General features: G+C 44.6%; 2 protein-coding genes across 2 annotated transcripts in view; one reads left to right on the forward strand and one right to left on the reverse strand.

Annotated features, from left to right (window-relative positions):
• The window catches only part of IGHMBP2 (immunoglobulin mu binding protein 2), a gene marked incomplete at its 3' end in the record, with an annotated part of 31,250 nt that extends 14,293 nt beyond the window's left edge, over positions 1-16,957 (reverse strand). Inside the window, exons 1-5 of the mRNA XM_018567169.1 lie at positions 16,818-16,957; positions 14,544-14,713; positions 9,724-9,916; positions 7,718-7,815; positions 3,085-3,248 (exon numbers count right to left, since the gene is read on the reverse strand). Of these exons, the coding sequence (XP_018422671.1) occupies positions 3,085-3,248; positions 7,718-7,815; positions 9,724-9,916; positions 14,544-14,713; positions 16,818-16,888 (696 nt within the window). The remainder of the gene's footprint in view (positions 1-3,084; positions 3,249-7,717; positions 7,816-9,723; positions 9,917-14,543; positions 14,714-16,817) is intronic.
• A 34-nt stretch (positions 16,958-16,991) lies between these two features.
• Positions 16,992-20,772, forward strand: part of MRPL21 (mitochondrial ribosomal protein L21) — a 19,298-nt gene continuing 15,517 nt past the window's right edge. The window contains exon 1 of the mRNA XM_018567182.1: positions 16,992-17,149. Coding sequence (XP_018422684.1) covers positions 17,077-17,149 — 73 coding nt within the window. The 5' untranslated portion in view covers positions 16,992-17,076. The remainder of the gene's footprint in view (positions 17,150-20,772) is intronic.

The following is a 20,772-nucleotide window of genomic DNA, read 5'->3' on the forward strand; positions in this document are numbered from 1 at the left end:
GCAGCCAGATGCAAATATATGGAAACTGTCTTTCCAGCCAAAGGGTCTGTAATTCTATTCTCCTAACCGACGCATCCCTGGCACACAGCAGAGCCAGTTCTTCTATCCCTCTCAACACTTAACAAGTTCTAGTACCTGTGCGGATTCCTGATAGAGCAGGCCACCTCCCACTGCATTCCTGTGACCTCACTTGTGCCTGCAAAGTGCTGAGACAATGAGATAAGAACTGTCAATATAGAGGTTGTCTCCTTTGCAAAGTGTGGCCAGGAATGGGGAGGAGTGAGCTGTCAAAGTCTATATCTCAGTTTCTACTGCACACAGAAGCATGGGATAAAAGGCAACATATACTGTAGAAGTTAGGTGACTGTGAAAAATAATAAAGGCGAGACTTCTTTTTTAACTGCAGCAGCAGTACAGCCTGTTCCACGTCACAATAGTGATAAGTCCCCACTCTGCTCTCTCCTCCTGTTGGCATGTTTTTCATTGACATCACATATGCAATGCAACAAAGCCTGACTGACTCCTCCTATCCTAGCCTAAAACCTGTTGTACGTGGGAATACAGAATGCTAATATAAAGATTAATATCAAAATACACTCATACATACTAGTTGCATTTAAAATAAATTTAATGATTTCTTTTTAGACTGTAAGCCCTCAGGGGCGGGGCCCTCCTTACCATCTTGTCTTGAATTGTGTTGTAATTGTAATGTCTTCCTTATATTGTAAAGCGCTGCGCAAACTGTTGGCGCTATATAAATCCTGTATAATAATCATTTCCTAATAAATACAAAAGAGCATTAGCTACTCTTTTAAATCTGCCTGGAGTTAAATTTGCTGAACTCCAAGCAGATATAAAGGACAACTTAATGCAGCTCTGTGATCATTAATATATTACCAAATGTATTTTAATGCGAGCAATGCAAGTAATTCAGTTTGGCTTGGTATCAGCCTACTGCAGCCCACTATACAGCAAAGGTAATGTAAGGATAGGAACTTGGAGAAAACTGGGACACAGCCGCAATAAAAACATTTTTTTGTAGGATAGTGAAAGGGCAGGGCCTCCTTCAGCTCTTTATTCATGCCTCTGTTGAAGATTACACTCATTTTCTGCTATGGTGACACCTTTGTCGTCAGGACAGCAATCAAAACCGACAAAGTTTTTTGTTTAGGTTTTGCTATGTGAATGGGAACATATAAGAAATATAAAACATTTGTTATCCCAATATGGCTGCAAAAGTGGAAATACACTTTAACCCCTTCGTGACTGACGACGTACAGTGTACGTCGCCAGCATCGGGGCTGTTTAAACAGAAGAGATCTCCCTTACAATGTTTTGATTCTCCCTCTACCCAAGATCAGTCCGTAACCTTCATTTTTTTTCATTGTAAAATTACCGTTGATGTCACTAGTAATGGCCAAAATCCTTGCTATGGTCAGGTGCAGGAAGGAGGGTCCTGCGTAGGGCCACATGTCTCTTCTGACATAGCCCCATGTGGCACACAGAACTACATATTCCATCAATATTTGGGATTAGATTGATAATTTGGGTGGCGACAGGGGAGTTCCTTCCTGTCTGTCACAGCCCTCTAGCCACAAGCTGCTGTCATACACAGGGCAGGGAGAGAGAGGGATCCGAAAAAGGAGCTATCCACATAATTACATCAGTCCTCTATAAGACTACAAGGGGCTCTTTCACGACCGGTTGCCCTGCGCAAGGGAGAGAGCAGTGGTGGCCACGCGGCTGTAAACAAAACAAGGGGTCAGGGTTTTGCTTTCAACCATAGGAATGGCTAGATATCTTGTCACAGGAGGCAATGTAGATTTGAACAGACCACGTCTAAACAACAAAATAGCTATTGCATACATAAATGTCCGAATTGCCCGGGGTTCAGCTTTAAACACTGTGCACCCTAACTAAACCGAAGCATGCCCAGACCTAATTGTGCTCTGCACTGCACTTAGGGCTGCATGAGAGTCTATAGAGAGAATGATTAGATCTAGGTTGGTAGTGTAGCAGCTGATGTATGACCGTCATTACAAAAATCCATAGAAAAAGTGTCAATACTCCATGTTTTGTCCATTGTCAATATAAAAACCCAAAGTGCCAGGGGTTAAGCAGTCCTTTTATGAAAATACATTTGGCAAAACTCATATGTACCTTAGGCTAAGTTCACCTTTTGCAAAAATTAAAGAAATGCATAATTAATAATATATAAAAACAAATATGCATTTCTTTAATATTTGCATTCAAGCCTGGAAAGCATTGCAATTGTGATCACTTGACCAGGGCTGCAGGGCTCAGGCTCCTTCACATTCTATACCAGGCAGAGCTCCGTACTGAGTTCCAGTTAGGAGATGGGGAAGGACAGCTGGACTTCAAACTGCATTAAATCACCTCATACAGCATCCAGCCGTCCTCGCTCTAGGTAGAGCTGCCCATTCCTGCATCTACCTAGAGCGAGGATGGCTGGACGCTGTACGTGGTGTTTTAATGCAGTTTGAAGTCCAACCGTCCTTCCCCATCTCTCCTAACTGAACCTCTGTACCTCAGCATGGAGCTCTGCCTGGGAGAGAATGTGCTGAAGTTTGAGCTTTGCAGCTGTGATCGAGTGATCACAATTGCAATGCTTTCCAGGCTTGAATGCAAATATAAAAAAATGTCTTTTTATATATATCATTAATTATGCCTTTAAGGTCACTGGCTACAAATTTTGCCAATTTATGTCCACTACCTGGCAGTTTCTTTAGGGTTTCAATGTAAAGGAAGTAAATACAGTTATAGGACAATCACCGTCTGACAGGTCTCACCCCAATATACTCAATGTACTTCATTATCATTCCTTCCATAAACCAGTTTACTGGCAAGAAAGCAACATTGGCTTTTTGTAATCACATTTTTTAATCCACTGAAGACGTGTTGCTGCCTGCTAGTCTAGGCCCAACAAACAATATTTTTGTCGAAAGCAGTGTTAGGATCAGCAGCAGGTGTCCTAATAAAAGTGATTGAATTCTACATTGTAACATAGCACAACTGTTTACAGAGAAGAACAGAGAGTTCTGACAAGCACAACCCTCATCTCACCTTTAGCCCTTGCTTCACAGCTTGGAGGATGATTTCTACCACCGTTGTCGTTTTACCAGTACCAGGGGGGCCGTGAATAATTGCAACTTCTCTCTGGTTTAAAGAAAAAACAACTGCCTCCTTCTGTGAATCATCCAAAGACGGATTGAGAAATTCCACAGGCCCTAGAGGCACAGGAAAAAAATTAACAGAAATGCCAAGTAAACCAAAAAACAAAGGCTGATTTAAAACCAACCTGTGCTGACACACACTATAAACCACTACTTTTCCTGGAGAGAAGGCAGCATAAGAGGTTAAGAATGTTAGATATCAGATTCTATATGCCAATAGGTGTCTCTTTACATGCATATTTACAAAAGTAGTACATTTGGGGTAGTTAAAACGGACGCGGTAACTCTAAGGCTGGGTTCACACCTGGGCGTTTTTCAGCGCTGATCGAATCGCTGAAAAACACTCAAGATGTGAAATCCTATGAATACCTATGGACATGGTTCCCACCTGGGCTGATTTCAGCCCGTTTTGTCGCGCTGAAAAACGACCTGCACGCGGAAAAGTACTTGAGCTTTTTTTTTCCGCGCGAAGGGGCAGATTTCAGCGCGTATCCTTTAGTATTCCCGAGTGTGGCTCGGGGTTAACAAAGCAGTAACCCCAAGCCACACTCAAGAATACAGCGTAGGTCTTACCTTGTCTGCGATCCCCGCTGTGTCCTCCGGCCGCTGCCGTCTTCCGGCTACCGTCCCTTGCGAGCAGGGGGGCGGAACAGGCGGGAAGTTTAAAAGTTTAAAAAAAAAACGAAAAACAGATAGAGAGAAAAAAATGAATAAATCATACTGCCAGGGAGGTTAAAAAACGAGTGTCGAACGCGCGTTTCATTGGAGAAAAAAAACGTGCATAAAACGCGCCCATTAAGAACGCCCAGGTGTGAACCTAGCCTAAAGCTGGCAATAGACCTTTCAATTTCTTTTGTTCTACTTACATTCTGAACGGAAGAAATTTACGCGATTCCTCCAATAACACAGTCAGAATAGCCTATCGGAGTGGGCAGCTCATAGGCTGCCAGTTCTGATCATACGAAGATTTTCCAGCCGGCTCCTTCGATCAGCTGATCGAGGAATGCCGGCTGAAAGGGAGCCGACGGCCCCATACACTGGTCGAATTTCAGCCGGCACATTCGGCCAGTGTATGGACACCTTTAGAAAATAAATCTGCCGATAGGTATAAAGTGCTGGAACTGCAAATGCTTATGGCCATTTCTAGTCCTGCATTCTGCCCAGCTGCCAGGCTGTTCTGATTTGGTGAAGCTTCGGCAATTCCTGGTAGTGTCAAAAGCTTGCCCGTGTACTCACACCTTATAGAAATTTCTATTGCCCAGTGAGAAAGCTCTTCATAGTGTTGTGCTCATAGAAATGTATGGGTGGAGGATGTGGCGGTGAGGCTGTGACGCTACCCAGAAGTTTCTCAGCATTGCACAATGGTACTAAAAGCCTTCAAGTGAAGTGACTGCACTTTGTACCAGTCAGCAGTTTTTTCCATTAAGGAATCAATGTACAGCAAACCTGCACTGACATACTGCTCTGCAGACTCAGATTTTTACTGTTCGCAAGCCAGCACACAATGCCACAGCACAGTTTTAGTTTCATTCATTTACGCAGATTGCTACTGAAGCCTCAACCAAAGTGCCAAATGCAAGGGGTTCTGTAAATGGGCAAGGGGCAGATGAATGGCAGGATCACCCTTGCCCGTTCATAGAATGCATTGCATTCTGGGAAAATAATTCAAGGAATTTTGTGAATGGGAGAAGGAACAAAAAAAGGTGATGAGGACAGCACGATGCCTTCACAGTCATATCTCTCATCCTTGTAATACAAAAAGATCACAGCTGTGGGGAGTTCCCGGCATCACTGAAAAGATGTTTTTGATAGTATTTTTTATTTATTACAGGTATTTATATACCACCGACAATTTACGTAGCGCTTTACATACTGCACATTCACATCATTCCCTGTCCTCGAGGAGCTCACAATCAAGCCCCTATCTCACATGCACACAGGGCTCATTTAGACAGGAGCCAATTAACCTTCCAGCATGTCTCTGGAGTGTGGGAGGAAACCAGAGTACCCGGAGGAAACCCACACAAGCACAGGGAGAACATTAGGGCTGCAACAACTAATCGACATAATCGATTATTGAAAAAGTTGTCAACTTTTTAAATCATCGATTAATCGGCTTCCGAATGCTTGGCCCTGTTGACAGCTCCACACACGCTGCGCGCCACACCTCCTCCCCACCTCACACTCGCTGCTGCCAGATCCGCGCATCCACGCTCCACACCTTCTCCCCGCATCACGCTCACCGCCCGCCCAAATCCACAATCGGCACAGGGACGCGGGGAGAAGAAGTAAGGAGGAGCAGGTGTGGGCGGATGACAGCCGCCGATAAACAGGCCCGATCTCAGAAACAAGTTGCTGGAAGACTGCTCAGGTAAGCCTGCACTTTCCCACACATGGTGCTCTATAATGTATTGCTGGGATTTGTATTCCTCTATAGCTGATGGTACATTGTGCTGTATATTATACAGAGCAATGTACCATCAGCTATAGAGGACTACAAATCCCAGCAATACATTATACACTCTATGTATAGTGTATTGCTGGGACTTGTTGTACTCCTTTATAGCTGGTGGCATTCTGCATTGCGCTGTATAGAGGACTGCAAATCAAGGAATACATTATACAGCGCAATGCGGAATACCACCAGCTATAGAGGAGTACAACAAATCCCAGCAATAATACATTATACAGTGGTGCAATGCCGAATACCACTAGCTATAGAGGACTACAAAACCCAGCAATGGTACATTACACAGCACAATGCAGAATACCGCCAGCTATAATGTACTATTGCTGGGATTTGTTGTAGTCCTCTATAGCTGGTGATATTCTGCATTGCGCTGTATAATGTACTATTGCTGGGTTTTGTAGTCCTCTATAGCCGGTGCCATTCTGCATTCATTGCTGTATAATTTTACACTTTTCATTTCACTATATTGCACACCACCCTTTTTTTTTTCTTTTTTACTTCCACCGCTCCAAGCTTGCTCCTGTGATGGACTGCAAACTCAATACAAACTAGTCATCCCATCACTGGAGCCATTTTTTAAAATTGATTTTCTTTTTTATCCGATTAATCGAACTTAATAAATCGGCTAACTAATCGATTTTGAAAATAATCGTTAGCTGCAGCTCTAGAGAACATGCAAACTTCTTGCAGATAGTGTCCTGACAGGAGTTTTAACCAGGGAGCCCCAGTGCTGCAAGGCAGAAGTGCTAACCACCAGGGCCGGCCTTAGGGGTGTGCGAGCAGAGCGGCCGCACAGGGCGCCATGAAACCACTAAGCTACCCAGCAAGACGCTGGAGGTAACTTAAGTAATTGGTTCTGTAGCCCCCCAATACATTTTATACTGGAGTTCAGATTTAAAATTTCTCAGTAAGGAAATGGTTGACAGGAGCTCTGTTCTCATGTCTGCACACAATTTTATTCTGCCATGCAGGTTTATCATTTTACTTTACTCTATTCACGTGCTGACCGCTTATTTGTTTTAGTATTTCCTAAAACTGAAATGCGTATGAGGGCTGGACACCAATGTGGTGAAGGGCTACAGGCAAATGTAAAAATGCAATTAGCAAAACACTTAAAGAAAAATGCTTCATGTATCAGAAGTGCTTGCTCTGGCTGCTGAAAGAGAGAACAAGAGTGAACGACACTCAGTCTGTGCTAATCTCCTGCTAATGATTATAAACCTAAGCTCCGACAGTCTCATGCTTCAAAAAACTATGGAGGGCTGGGGAGTTTAGTCATGCGCAGGGAACTAGCATGTCTTAGTAGGTGCATCTGTGACACACGCTGGCTTATTAAAGGAGAACTATGGGGTTAGGGCTTTTCCCCATAGTTCTCCTAAGGGCAACGGGAGGACACAAACTAGCGTCCTCCCGTCACCCTTAGCTCAGTATACCGCAAGCTAAATTTCGCGGTATACTGAGACGCCGCAGCCGGAACAGATCCCGACAATTCTCTCTGGATCCACCCAGCTGCGTGAGTGACAGCGGGCTTTGCCTATCTAGAGACAGAGCCAGCTGTACCCGCCCCCTCCCCCACCCGTACCCCCAGTCAGCGCTGGAGTATCGCACAGGGGAGAGGGAATCCCTGCAAGGCGACGTGAGTGACAGTCACGGCTCTCTACATGGATAGATCGAGAAGTGAGCGAGCGTCGGTATGTGTTCGCTCACTTCCCGATCTACTGAGCCGACCTGTGACAGTTTCATTGTCACAGGTCGGCTCAGATTATGAGGCTGAGTGAAAATCACTTGCCTCATAATTCTCCTTTAATGCAAGACCATACTGAAAAGTTAAAGTTTGGAGGTTTGGCCACACAATCTCTGTTAAAGTAGAGGATTGAAAGTCATACTGACCAATCCTCCCTTACAGCAGAGATGGCTTGGCTTTTGGTAATTTGAACAGGACTAGAGGGACACTCTAGCAGTATTTTTTCCTGAAAATGTATTTCAGCCTCTCCATTACTGTTGTTTGCCCTTTTGCAGTTACTGTGCTGATAATACTTAATGATGGTCTCACTTGACAACCCAGCACTGCTTGGTTCAGATGATCCGAAAAGAACATCTATGATGGAAGTTGCAGGTCCTGTGTGGTACTGATTCAGTGTGGTCAAAGCCCTGTAGATGAATGAAGAAACATTATTTAGGAATAAGAATGTTCTCCAAAGAGTATTTTAGCCCTTGTATTTATGTTATAATCGATCCATACCAGCAAATCTGCGAATTTTGATGTAAATTGGAAAAGTGAATATTTGCTATCTTATAAGGAACATTTAGAAATGTTAATTGTATCCAAAAGGTACCCTAAGAAAATATAAACCTTTTGTAACTGAGCTCCAAAAAAAACAACCGTGCATGTTCTGGTATGAGTGTGTGCCTCGGTGCTCCTGTGCTTACAGACTCATAGCTGTGTATCTGCAATGTGAATATCAGGCACTGCTGCCTCTGACTGCTCATTTTGGGAGATCTTGAAAGAGATTTGGTGATTTTACTGTTGTGATGCTCTCGGTTCCCTTTGCTGAAGACTAACATGAGAAAGCAAAGCCCTGCCAAGATAGCCATCTCCACAAAGAGTCGCAGTGCAGAACAAGGCATGGTAAGCCAGCTATAGAGGGACCACGGGCAATACCGGTGACTATGATATAAAAGGCTTGTTGCACTCCTTACCGGAAAGTCCCATGTTCAGGGAAGGGTGCTTGGAATGACTGCGGATGGTTCCGCCAATTGCACATAATATGAGAGAGATATCACCAGCACACCGAGTTCCTTCAAGAATAATCAGTCGTGGATTTATTGAAAACTCATGCCAAAAACACAAGCGTTTTCGGGGCCGCACCGGGTCCCTTCATCAGGCATAGCAATGGCGATGCTAAGGTCATTGCTATGCCTGACGAAGGGACCCTGTGCGACCCTGAAATCGCTTGTGTTTTTCACAGGAGTTTTGAAAAAATGCACGCTTGATTATCCTTGAAGGAACTCGGAATACTGGTGACTAGTCCTTTGTTCTTTGCCCTCTGCCTGCCTTTTTTTTGCCTTAACTTCCAGAGTTCATTTAGTCCCTGTTCACACCTGGGCATTTTGACGCTCAAAGCTAAGAACGACAAAACTCTCAAACACAAGAAATCACACCTGAGAGTTTTGTTGCAAGCTGTAAAACGCTGAACGCTGGAAAAGGTACATGAGCTTCTTTCAGGCAGATTGCAGCGCGTTTAGCCACATAGACTTGAATGGAAGCGCATAAAACTGCGGGACACAAGCACTTTGCACATTTCTGTGCGCGTTTAATGCTCATTACTGCTCACGTTTGCTCATTCACCGCAATGCATTTCAATCTGCTCAATAAAGCGTGTGTCTTTATGTATGCGCATCTAACACGTGTAAAAATGTGCATAACGCACAAAACCGCGCCAAACTTGCTAGATGGTATGCTTCAAAACGAAAATGCTGACGCCTAGGTGTGAAGGGACACCTACTCTTTAAGAGCATGTGAGCCAAAAAGAGCCAGTCTGTAAAATGTTCAAGTCCCATGGACCCAGCATCTGAAATTTGAGTCTCCTTTGACATTTTAGTGCAGCTTTAACTAAAGTGATGACAAGATTTACATTTTTTTTTACATGTATTCTCTCCCTGTGAAAGCAGAGGTGTAAGTCTGAGTATCAAGCTGTAAGGCTGCCCTGTCTCCTGCCTAAGCTCAATGTTGATAAAAGACACTGACAAAACTGTCATATAACAAAGTATACAAGTATATTGAAAGTATTACCCTGCCCCAGCAGTCCAGGACAAGGCAGCCTCCATGGGAGCATTACTGCTATTTGTGCGCCATCAGGAAGAGAATACAAATGAGTAAGAGTATACATAACTATCCTTGAAAGGTAACACTGCACTGCCAACTGAAGAGTAGAAATTCACATTTTGTTTTCCTATTTAAATAAACCAGAACATTAAAGATCCAGGCTTCAAACTAAAGAGACAAAACAACAATGTACATACAATAAATGTGAAAGGTATAAAATAAATGTGACTTACTTTTTTATCCTTTTGTAAGTAACGTCATTTGCCAACTTCAGAAGCCTGTATGTACTATCACTTCCCAGATTTAAGGCCTCACTATGAGTGTCATCAAAGGCTACATTGATAACTTTCTGTGTGACACCAGACACAATGCCGGTAGCAAGAGGCTCATTCGGGCTGATGGATTCATAAACACCCACAATGTCCCCTGCAACAGAGAAGCACATGAATGGGATAATGCAGCTCTAATTGAAAAACACCCAACAGACAGTAAGCAGTTATTCTGCCACCATGCCGGACATGAAAAAAAAACAGGGTTTGGTAAGCCAGATAGAAATAAGGATGTAATTGTTGATCTCTTTCTGAAAATGCCAGCTGCCTGGTTGTCATCTGGCCCTCTGGCTTTACTTACCGAGTCCCTGACTTAAATTAGGGTAGATCGTACCTTTGGCGGAAACCCAACACACAGGCTGTCCATGACGTCCTACTTCTGCTTGTTTGGAGCTCAATGGATTCAGGACTTTTTGAGTCACAGAGCTGGAACAAGCATGCAGAAAATAGTCACAGGGGTTGATTTATAGCTCTTTCACCCAACATATAACCGGGCAGATGACATTCACATGGCACTACCTCCACTAGATGGCGATGAGGAACATAGGAATCTCCTCCATCTAGTGGCAGTAGTGCTCTACGAACGTCATCCGCCCGGCTATATGTCGGGTGGTAGAGCTATAAATCAACCCCTATGTCTATTTTCTGCATGCTTGTTCCAGTACGGATGCCGTTCGTAGAGCACTACTGCCACTAGATGGAGGAGATTCCTATGTTCCTCATCGCCATCTAATGGAGGTAGTGCAATGTGAATGTCATCTGCACGGCTATATGTTGGCTGGAAGAGCTATAAATCAACCCCATGACTATTTTCTGCATGCTTGTTCCAGCTCTGTGACACAAAAAGTCCTGACTCCATAGAGCTCCAAACAAGCAGAAGCAGGGCGTCATTGACATCCTGTGTGTTAGGTTTCCGCCAAAGGTACGATCTACCCTAATTTAAACAATTAGCATGACAACATACTAACACACACACAGAGGGAACAAGTGAACTGTTGTTTGACTTTTGGTTTTCACCCAGGCACCATGCCACCCAACTGTGTAGTAACCTGGCATCCAGAGGCATTTATTTTGTATGGAAGGTATTCCAAATCCATTCCCTGAAGTATCTCTGCAATTTCATTATGCACACTGCATATAATTCTGAGAGAGGCTAAACGCACTCTTGCTTCGCACACCATCTATCATTCAGAAATAGACTACTCACACTCTTGCTTTACACACTGCAGTCTATGCAAAGTGATATTGATTTTTAGACAGAAGGGAATTATTTGTAAGAAGATGCAGGCTTGCCACCAAGCATCATGAAAGCTTAACTCAATCTAGTCATCCTCATTCTGCAGGAGATCACGGAAAATGTATGCAGAACTCAGATTACATTATGTAGAGTGGAGTTTTTGATGTTAGCATAGCTGCAGTCTTTCCTGGATTGCATTAGTATTTCAGTGAAACATTTCTATTGTTATCTGGAATTGTGCTTTGAGAAATATAGACTTTCAGAAACACTTTGCAATAGAATATACGCTGCCGGGCAAAAAAAAAAAAAAAAAGGTTACACACTCTTAATATTTTTTTGGTGCCGCCTTTAACTTTGATTACAGCGCGCATTCGCCGTGGCATTGCTTCGATAAGCTTATGCAATGTCACAATTTTTCACCAAGATCTTGTAGTGGGAGAGTCGGACCACTGCGTAAAGTCTTCTCCAGCACATCCCAAAGACTCTCAATGCGGTTAAGGTCTGGATGCTGTGCTGCCCAATCCATGTGTGATAATGATGCCTCATGTTACCAGTATGTGAAACAATTTTTATGGACTGCCTTTTAAGCCTAAATTAATTTAAAGGAGAACTATGGGGTCAGGGCTTTTCCCCATAGTTCTCCTTACAAACTAGCGTCCTCCTGTCACCCTAAGCTCAGTATCTGTAGCTCGCGGTATACTGAGACGCCGCAGCTGAAGCGGATCCCGACAATTATGTCTGGATCCGCCCAGCTGCGTGAGTGACAGCTGGCTCTGCCTATCTAGAGGCAGAGTCAGCTGTACCCGCCCCCTCCCCAGTCCGATCTGCCAGTAAGCGCTGGCGGATAGGAGAGGGGAGAATCCAGCCCCTCACCTGTCATGGCAGAGAGCCGTGACAGGATCGAGAGGTGAGCGAACGCTGGTATGTGTTCGCTCACCTGCCGATCCACTAAGCCGACCTGTGACCGTCTCATTGTCACAGGTCGGCTAGAACTATGAGGTGAGTGAAAAGCACACACCTCAAACCGCCTTTTTGATGCGCTATTCTCTATAGCGAATTAAATCCATTTTCTTGATGCCTCATGCTCCCTGAACCACTCTTCCACAATTTGAGTCCCATGAATCCTGGCATTGTCATCTTGGAATATACCCAATGTGCCATCAGGATTGAAAAAATCAATTGATGGAAAAACCTGGTCATTCAGTATATTCAGGTAGTCAGCTGACCTAATTATTTGGACACATAAGGTTGCTGAACCTAGACCTGACCAACTGAAGCAACCCCAGATCATAACACTTATCCAATGGAAGGCTCTTACCTTTTTCTTAGCTAAATCCAGGTAGAGACTTTTGCAATGTATTTAGAAAATCGTATACACAGGATTGATTAGAGAAAAAGGTAAAATTGTGTGGAGGCAAACTAGAGGCTGGCTATATGATAAAGGAGCCCATAGTCTTACTTCAGACTTCCTCTACAGATGTAAAATAAACGGACCATCGCCAACTTTCCAATCCTGACGTTATCAATCTATATAATGATCAGGAAGGAAAGAAGGTACTTTAAAACCTTGGTTCTCAACGGGTGGGTCGTGACTCCATGTTCAGTGGGTCGATGCGTGCCTTCCACTTTTTCAGGCAAGAGGCTTTCTCGGTCTCTTCCTAGAGCAACAGTCAGTTCTCGCACCAAGCAGCATTCAAAACACGCTGTCTGGTGCCGAGTGTCAGCTTGAGGTAGGGTGAGCTGGGGCTATGGCCGTGAGGGAGCTCCATCAATAGCTGCATTGCTTACAGCTCCTTCCATATAGGCACCTGGATCGGAGTGACATCACATTCGGGCTCCCGGCACCTCTACAGGGCGCGAAATGGAGCAGTACAAGCAATGCACATATAGATGCAGCTCCGTCACAGCACAGCTGACCACACTGGACCCCACGCTGAGGATCCACTCCAGTTCTCGAAAATTAGGAAGACTAAGATACATTTTTTTGCAGTTTGTATATGTGTGTGTGAGAATGTCTGAGTGTGTGAGATTGTGTCTGTGTGTCTATCAGTGTTTTTGAGTATTAATTGCACAGTCTCGGGCGATTATTGCACTGCACCATGCAAACGCATCCACTGTGCGTTCTGGGGCGGGAGGTGCGCTGCGCTGCCATTCATTTGAATTATCCCCCAAATGCATCTCCCACCCACAGTTCGATCGCCTGCACCAGAACACGTAGTACAGCAATGCCGTGCATTCCATTGCCGTGTGGCTTGGGTCACGACTTAATAACCAAGGACAAATGTGGGTCCCGAAGTTACACAGGTTGAGAACCACTGATTTAAACCAAAGACTGTATTAACCCTAGTACATGGGTTTCAAGCAACTGTTCCTAATGTTCCCAGAATGATATGGGAGGTTGTCATCTAGTAAAAAACTAAACAAATCCATTGCAGATTGGGCCAGTCACCATTTAGAAGAAGTCTCAGGTTGCCTGATCTGCTTATGTATAGACAGTTTGGGTGATTTTTCTTTGGAATGCGTCCGCCTAAGGAGAAGGGAGAATAAGTAAGCAACAAGTCTATCAGTGAGCTACTAATGCTAGCCAGGAAACACTGTTACTCTGACTAATAAGTCTCACCTTGTATTATTATTTTTACCTGGGGGGGGGGGGGGACTTCGAGACAGCCAAACAGCATCGAGCCAGCTTCCCGGACAATCAAGAAGCAGAGTGGCATGTAATGACATGCCACTCAGCTTCCTGACTGCCAGGGAAGCCGGCTCTATGCCAGCAGAAGTACCGGTATCGGTACTGGCGAGTACCGAAAGATAAATATCGGTAACTGAAAAACGGGTATCAGTGCATCTCTAAAGTGGACCCATGTTAGGTCTATGGGAAGTTGGATGTACTGTAAGCGAACATGTGCCCATTTACATCAGATTACTTTTGATCCGTCCCATTCAGGTCTGTCAAAACGGACCCCTGCTCCTTTTTTTTTTTTGTGGACCTGAGCGGACTTGGAGGAAATTGGATGTAAACCGACGCACGTCCATTTACTTCTGATACCCCATAGATTAACACAGAGCTTCTGATTAGATCAACCTGAAAAACTGACAGGCGGATCTGAACGCCATGTGGAAGGGCCTAAGGGTTAATTACCTCAAAAGGGATGCCGACACTGCAACTTTCCTCATTAAAACACAGAAAGTCCCACAGGTGGTTATAATGAATCCAGACCCTCCCATTCAGAAATCAGTGTGGTAGAAATGTGCAACGTACATTAATCAACCAGAGGGGATTGTTTTAGTCTCAACATAAGTGGGGTTACTCTTTAAATATACACATATAAATGGCATTACGATATCTGGTTGTATGTGTGCTATGTACTAGTTGTGCTGCGCACATTATAAATGGCCGATACAAATAAATATCCTTCAGTAGGTGGTTCATCTTTGGTAGGTATGATGGATTTGCTGCTGTGAAACAAAATTGTTGCATATCAAGTACCTGATCCGAAGCTGTTACTCGGCAGCACTGCTTCAGCGTCATACTTCCTGGGTGTGAAGGTTACCAGAAGGCGTCCGTACAGCCCTGTTTTTTGGTTTGCTACCTGCAGCTTCAGCAGACAGACTCCCTTCCTCTGTAATTCTTTTAAGGAGACATTTTCCCGCCAGGTCCTGCAGATACAAAAAAACCACAAATGAGTTGCTGTACTATAAGGGATCCATGTATAGACAATTGACAGAGCCATTCGCCCGGCAAATCTTACTGAATGTTCTTCCTGGGCTAATAGACGCAAAAACAAACGTTCTTGGATATATTGTATGTATGTAATGTAAAGGTAGATTTTGGCCTCTAGATGCAGCATTACATTACATACATTCAACCTGAAAAAAATATACATCTAAGAATGTTTGTTTAACATATATTTGCACAGAATGAAGGTCGAGAAAGATTTGCAGGGCGAATGGCTCTGTGAATTGCTTATAAATAGACCCCTAAGTGTATAAGAGTGGCTCTCATATATAAAATTCCTGGGATTTGAGGCCCATGCTCTCACTTCACAAGAACCTTGATAAATGCAAAGCACCATGTTTGACATTTGTCCTCAATCCAGTTCTCCAGCAGTCAGCATTGAAAACTGCCAGCCATTTACCAGTGACATCATGCAACTCATGGTGTTGCTCAGTTCCCCTTATGCTATTCACATCTTTGACACAATCAGGGCCCAGAAGAAACGTTTCCTAGTCAGGCAAGATGTAGAAAACATGTGAGCGGGGGAGCTTTACACCATGGCCTGTATTAATAAAATGCTTGCAGAGAGAACAGCTCTGCGAAGCTATAGGTTTTAGATTTGCGGCACATTATGGCCACTAGATGGAGCCGAGGAGCATATGCTCCTCGGCACCATCTAGTGGCCATATTGTGCTTTGCATCTAAAACATAGACGTTCGCAGAGCTCTTTGCTCTGAGAACGTTTTATAAATACACAACTATAAGTTGCATAGTGTTGCTGGTAAATGAATGGCCATTGTGCTTGTAATCATAGCCCCGCCCCATCCCTCTTATCTGATCAGATTTATAGGAGAAGTATTGGGAGAGTAAAATTGACTCTTCCCAATACTTAGAGCTGCAACTGAGACATGGCGGCTCTATTGATCGAGAACTGAGCAATTGCAAACTGCTGATTACTCAACACATGGCTTCTCTCTGTAGAGTGGTGGCTGTCAATCACCGGTCCCCGCAGGGATTCCCCACTTTTCTCTGTTCCTCCGGCGCTCCCTGGAGAAACAGACAGTGGTGGGAGCTGGCACAGCTGGCTCTGGTTCTAGAAAGGCATAGTCACCTTTCAATCAGACAGCAGGATGGATCCCAACAACATATAGTGGGTAGTAGCCCTACATGGGTCACAGGAGGACATTAGTAAATATACTCCTGTGACCCAAAAGAGAGGTAAAACCAAAAAAGTTTGGCTTTAGTTCTCTTCTACTAAAGTGTGATGAAATGACTTTCGTTTCACTTCAAACATCTATTGAATTTAATAATATGGAGCAGCTCCTTTATAAGAGAGAACACAGGTTCCTTTTACATCACACTTTAGTAAATCAGGTCCACCCCTACACTTTGGGATGCAGGTTTCTCAGCTCCAGGAGTAGACTTTGGGATATCTACCGTGTTGAGATCACTCTTTACTTTCCATTCATCTATCATTCACTTTCTTGAGTGAGACTGCCCATGGACTATGCTAGTTGTCATACTTTGTCCTACTGATAGACAGTGATATATGAAATATATGTTTTCATATATTCTGTCCCCCAGAAATGAGATGATGTTCCATACCAACTTGTGATGCACAGATACCGGTTTTTCAGTATCGAGTACCAGTACCGATATTTATCTTTCAGTAAATGTCAATACCGGTACTTCCGGTAGCATGGAGCTGGCTTTCTGGGCATTCAGGAAGCGGGTCATTACCGGCTGCCCAGCTTCCTTTCCATGCTGTTTTTGCCAGCTTGATGCTGATTGGCTGGGAAGCTATATATATATTTATTTTTTTCATTATTAGTATGTAGATGGGGAGGGGGCAATAAGGACAAAATATAAGCAGCTTAAACCTCACCTTTCTTACAGGTACAGTCTCAGTACAAAGCTGCCCCCCCTCCCTACCTATATATATATATATATACATAAATGATGACCCTCTACTGACCAGCAGTGAGCTGCCATTCACATACTGCGGAGTCTGAGTAGTGTACACATGAAAGGCCATCCCTCTCATACCTCGCCTCTTCAATTTCAGCTTCTCTCTCTTCCTTCAGGAGCTCAAGCTGGGTCTTAACAAACTCCTCCATGCCGACTCCGGGAGACTATTCTCTCACAAACGAGCAGGCAGCTGTCAGCTCCTTGTCCAGGGAGGCATGTTCCCTATCGCTTCCTGTGTAAGCGGAACATACTACATGTAATTCGTTTCCGGTGAGCAGAGTTTGTGGGTGCACGCTGTACGGAAGACTGAGGCGCAGTGTACGGAAGTCGGTATAGCATGGCGTTGGTGGGGTGCAGACAGCTGATGTGGAGTGTGTTGGGTGGACGGTGTGTCGGTGCTGCTGCAGCAGGTAACGGAAAGGTGGGGGCGGGAGTTACAGGTCTTGCAGCTGGTTGTCATTCATCTATTTCTATAGATCTGAGGACATGTCAGGGTTACGAACTGAGGGTCACCTTCCATTTTCACACAACTTGGTGTCTCATTTACCTGGTTAAAGGGAGCATACTGATGAGGTCATCTATTAAAGAGAACCTGGCACCAACTTAGAAAATTAAAGCATGTAAAAATAAATTATTCTAAATGCTTATGTGCTGTGTAATTTACTTTTTTTTCAGGAAGAGTCAGTTCCCTAGCATAGCTGGGAGTGTCTAATTACTATCTGTGCTGGCCCAGCTCCTTTGCCCACTCCCCTCCTTACATAACCTTTTATGTAGCTGCCTGGAAAGGAGTGAAGGGGAATACTAAAGTGACAGCTCAGTGTGTGATGGGGCTGCTGACATCTTTCTGAAGTCTGCACAAGGGAGAATATTACATTTAAATGATGTACATACACTGCATTCACATTCGAGGGGAGGCCAATAAGTTCTTACCCTCGCCATGATCTAGATGTGTTAGTGATATGACATATTGCAGTTTTATAGGTGGATATCTTAGTATTATGCATTCAAATTTTTGTTTTTGTAGGGCGTATAGTTGTATGGGAAGATTGTTGTTGAATCAGCAGTATGGTGACCGGATCTCTTTAACCACTTCCTGTCCTGGAGCCCTGTATAAACACTGATCTCCCCTCCGGTGTTATGAATGTGGAAGTGATGTTTATTACATCACTTCAGCATTCAGCTGTCATTATCCAGCTACAGAAGCTGGTGAAGCAGATCTGTCAAGATTTTTTTTTTAAAATCGGTATTTTATTGTTGTCTGCGTCCTTGTCTCAGATTTTCCTTCAATTCCTGACTCATGTCAACATCATCATTGGGCGGGATGCATGAGGAAGTCCGCTTGTAAGGAACCTTTCACATGGGTATTCCTATCAGGTCCTCCTGTCAGTTTGTCAGGCAGATCTGATGCGAAGCTTGATGTTAGTCTGATAGCGTCCAAATCTTAACAGACGTGCGTCCGGTTACCCCCGACTCCACCCAGGTCTGGAAAACCAAATGAAACAGAGTTCCGGGGGTAATATGATGTAAATGGACACGTCAGTTTACATCCGACTCCATAGACTAGTGATGGCCAACCTTTTTAAGCCCGAATGCCCAAATTGGTGCGATCTCCAACTTGTTACGTCACGTGCGGTGGCTTGCCAGTAGAAGATTTGGACAAGATGGCGCTAGTGCGCGTGCCCCAGCCGTGGCAGTTTCAGAATCCTTGTCGAGTTCTCCGATTCCCGTCAGTGTGTATGCGCGGCTTCACAATCCTTGCCATTGCACAGCAAAGGCAGCCAATTGGAGAGCATCTTCTGCTAGCAGATTTCATGTTATGCCATCAGGTGGGCATGCAGGTGCAGTAACATCAATTGGAGAACTTGATGCTGCTCTCGGGTGGCTGCGCAGGCACACTGACGGGAAAATTCTGACACTGCCACAGCTGGCGCACGCACACTAGCTCCATCATCGAAATTGCCTACTGGCAAGTCCCCGAAAGTGAAGTAACAGTTGGATATTTCGACGAGTTGGCTGTTTCGATGGGCCCCACCAACCTGGTGTTCTATCTTTAGGAGTAGGCCTGAAGCGGCAACTCCAGGCACCCCTATGTTAATCCGGACCTGGGCTCGTGTGCCGGCAGAGAGGACCCCCGCGTGCCCACTGTGGCACACATGCCATAGGTTCACCACCGCTGCCATAGACAAACGTGGGTCCACTAAGTTCAGTTTTCAGTGGATGGACACAGATTACAAACGGTTACAGTAAAGTCATTTCCAAGAAATACAGTGGAAGCTTTACTGGGAAAGAAAGCGGAGGTATGCACACACCGACCATTTCGGTTCGTCACCTAAATCCTCACGGAAGCTAAACGGGTTATCGCAAGCACCTGGCAGTCCCCTAATGTTCCCTTTGAAGAGGTCAAGTACAGAGTTTCGCAGGTTATATTCTTTGTAAAACTGTCAGCAATTCAAAATGATGCGGTTGACAAATTCAGGAAAATCTGGGGATCCATGGATTGAGTCTTGCCTACCCTTCTTTTTTCATAGGGACTCCCTGGTCACCTGACTTATACCCCTGATCTCCTTGGGTGGTATGATTATACTGCCCGCAGGGCTGTCCCTTCCTTCTTTCCCCAAATCCTCGTGTCCTTCTCCTTACCGTATCTGCACTCTCTTACATTCTTGTTTTCCCCCCTGTTCTCCCCTCTCTTTACTTCTTGGCAATCTTGGGGGTGATTTGGGGTATCTAGACAGGCGACTGGCACTGATGTTTGTATTTCATGGCACTACTTATGTCCTAATATGTATGCTGTTTTTCAGTACCATGGCCCTTCCAGGCTTTACTGGTTACTGTTTGTTGATCCCCTTTTCTTATGTCTCTGACCAGCACAGTGACCCATCTCTTTACTTTTTACTGTTCATCTCAGCCCATTGCTTGTATGTTTTTGAAACTTTTAATAAAAATATTGAACGAAAAACCAAAAAAAAAGTGGTTGGGGTCAAGTTTTAATTCTCTCACATGTGACTTTAGAGCAGTTGAAGGAGGTATGGAGTATGACTCAAGTTGTAATGTTGCAGTAAATCTTTTTTTCTTTTGAATATCCCCATCGCACACCATACAGATGTACACCAAAAATCCAATGGGTGCTGGAACAACTGGTGGATGGTGCCACAATATACAATCTAGAACAGTGGTTCTCAACCTGTGTAATCTCAGGACCCACATTTGTCCTTGGTCATTTAGTTGCGACCCAAGTTGCACTGCAATAGAACACACTGTGGGTGGGAGGGGCGTTTGGGGTGCCATTCAAATGAATGGCAACGCAATACACCTTCCACCCCAGAACACGTAGTAGGTGCGATTGCGTGGTACAGTGCTGGCTGCTGTGATGGCGCTCCATTCATATGTGCATTGCTTGTACAACTCCCTTGCATGTCTTGTTGAGGTGCCGGGAGCCAGAATGTGATATCATCCCGGTCCAGGCACCTCTACAGGGCACGTGAGGGAGCTGTAAACAATGCACGTATGGATGAAACTCCCTCGTGGCCTTAGCCCCAGCCCACATCAAACCAACACTCTGTGCCGGGCAGCATATTTAAATGGCTGCTTGGCCTGAGAACTGACAGTGCTGCGCTATGGGGAAGCTGGGGAACCTCTCATCTAGAAAAGTGGAAGGCACGCGGCAACCCACTGAACATGGGGGTCGCGACCCACCTGTTGAGAACCAAGGATCAAGAAGATATGTTATCCGCACATCATTCTGCTTGGGAGTGTCCTTTTTATTTGTATTCCTTTAGCATGACGTGTGAATGCAACGTTTTGGAGCCTCACAGGACCCTTTCGTCAGACAAAGTGTCCCCACTCTTCGCCTACGAAGGGGTCCTGTGAGGCTCCGAAATGTTGCATTCACATGTCATGCTAAAGGAATAAGAATAAAAAAGGACATTCCCAAGCAGAATGATGTGCGGTCAACATATTTTGTAGTAAATCTGTCTCATTGCCCCTGTTCAGCAAATGCAGCAGAATTGATAAATGTCCCCAAATGCTTTCC

Source organism: Nanorana parkeri, unplaced genomic scaffold, assembly GCF_000935625.1.
Source record: "Nanorana parkeri isolate BGI_ZX_2015 unplaced genomic scaffold, ASM93562v1 scaffold1017, whole genome shotgun sequence".
NCBI classification, from domain to species: Eukaryota; Metazoa; Chordata; class Amphibia; order Anura; family Dicroglossidae; genus Nanorana; species Nanorana parkeri.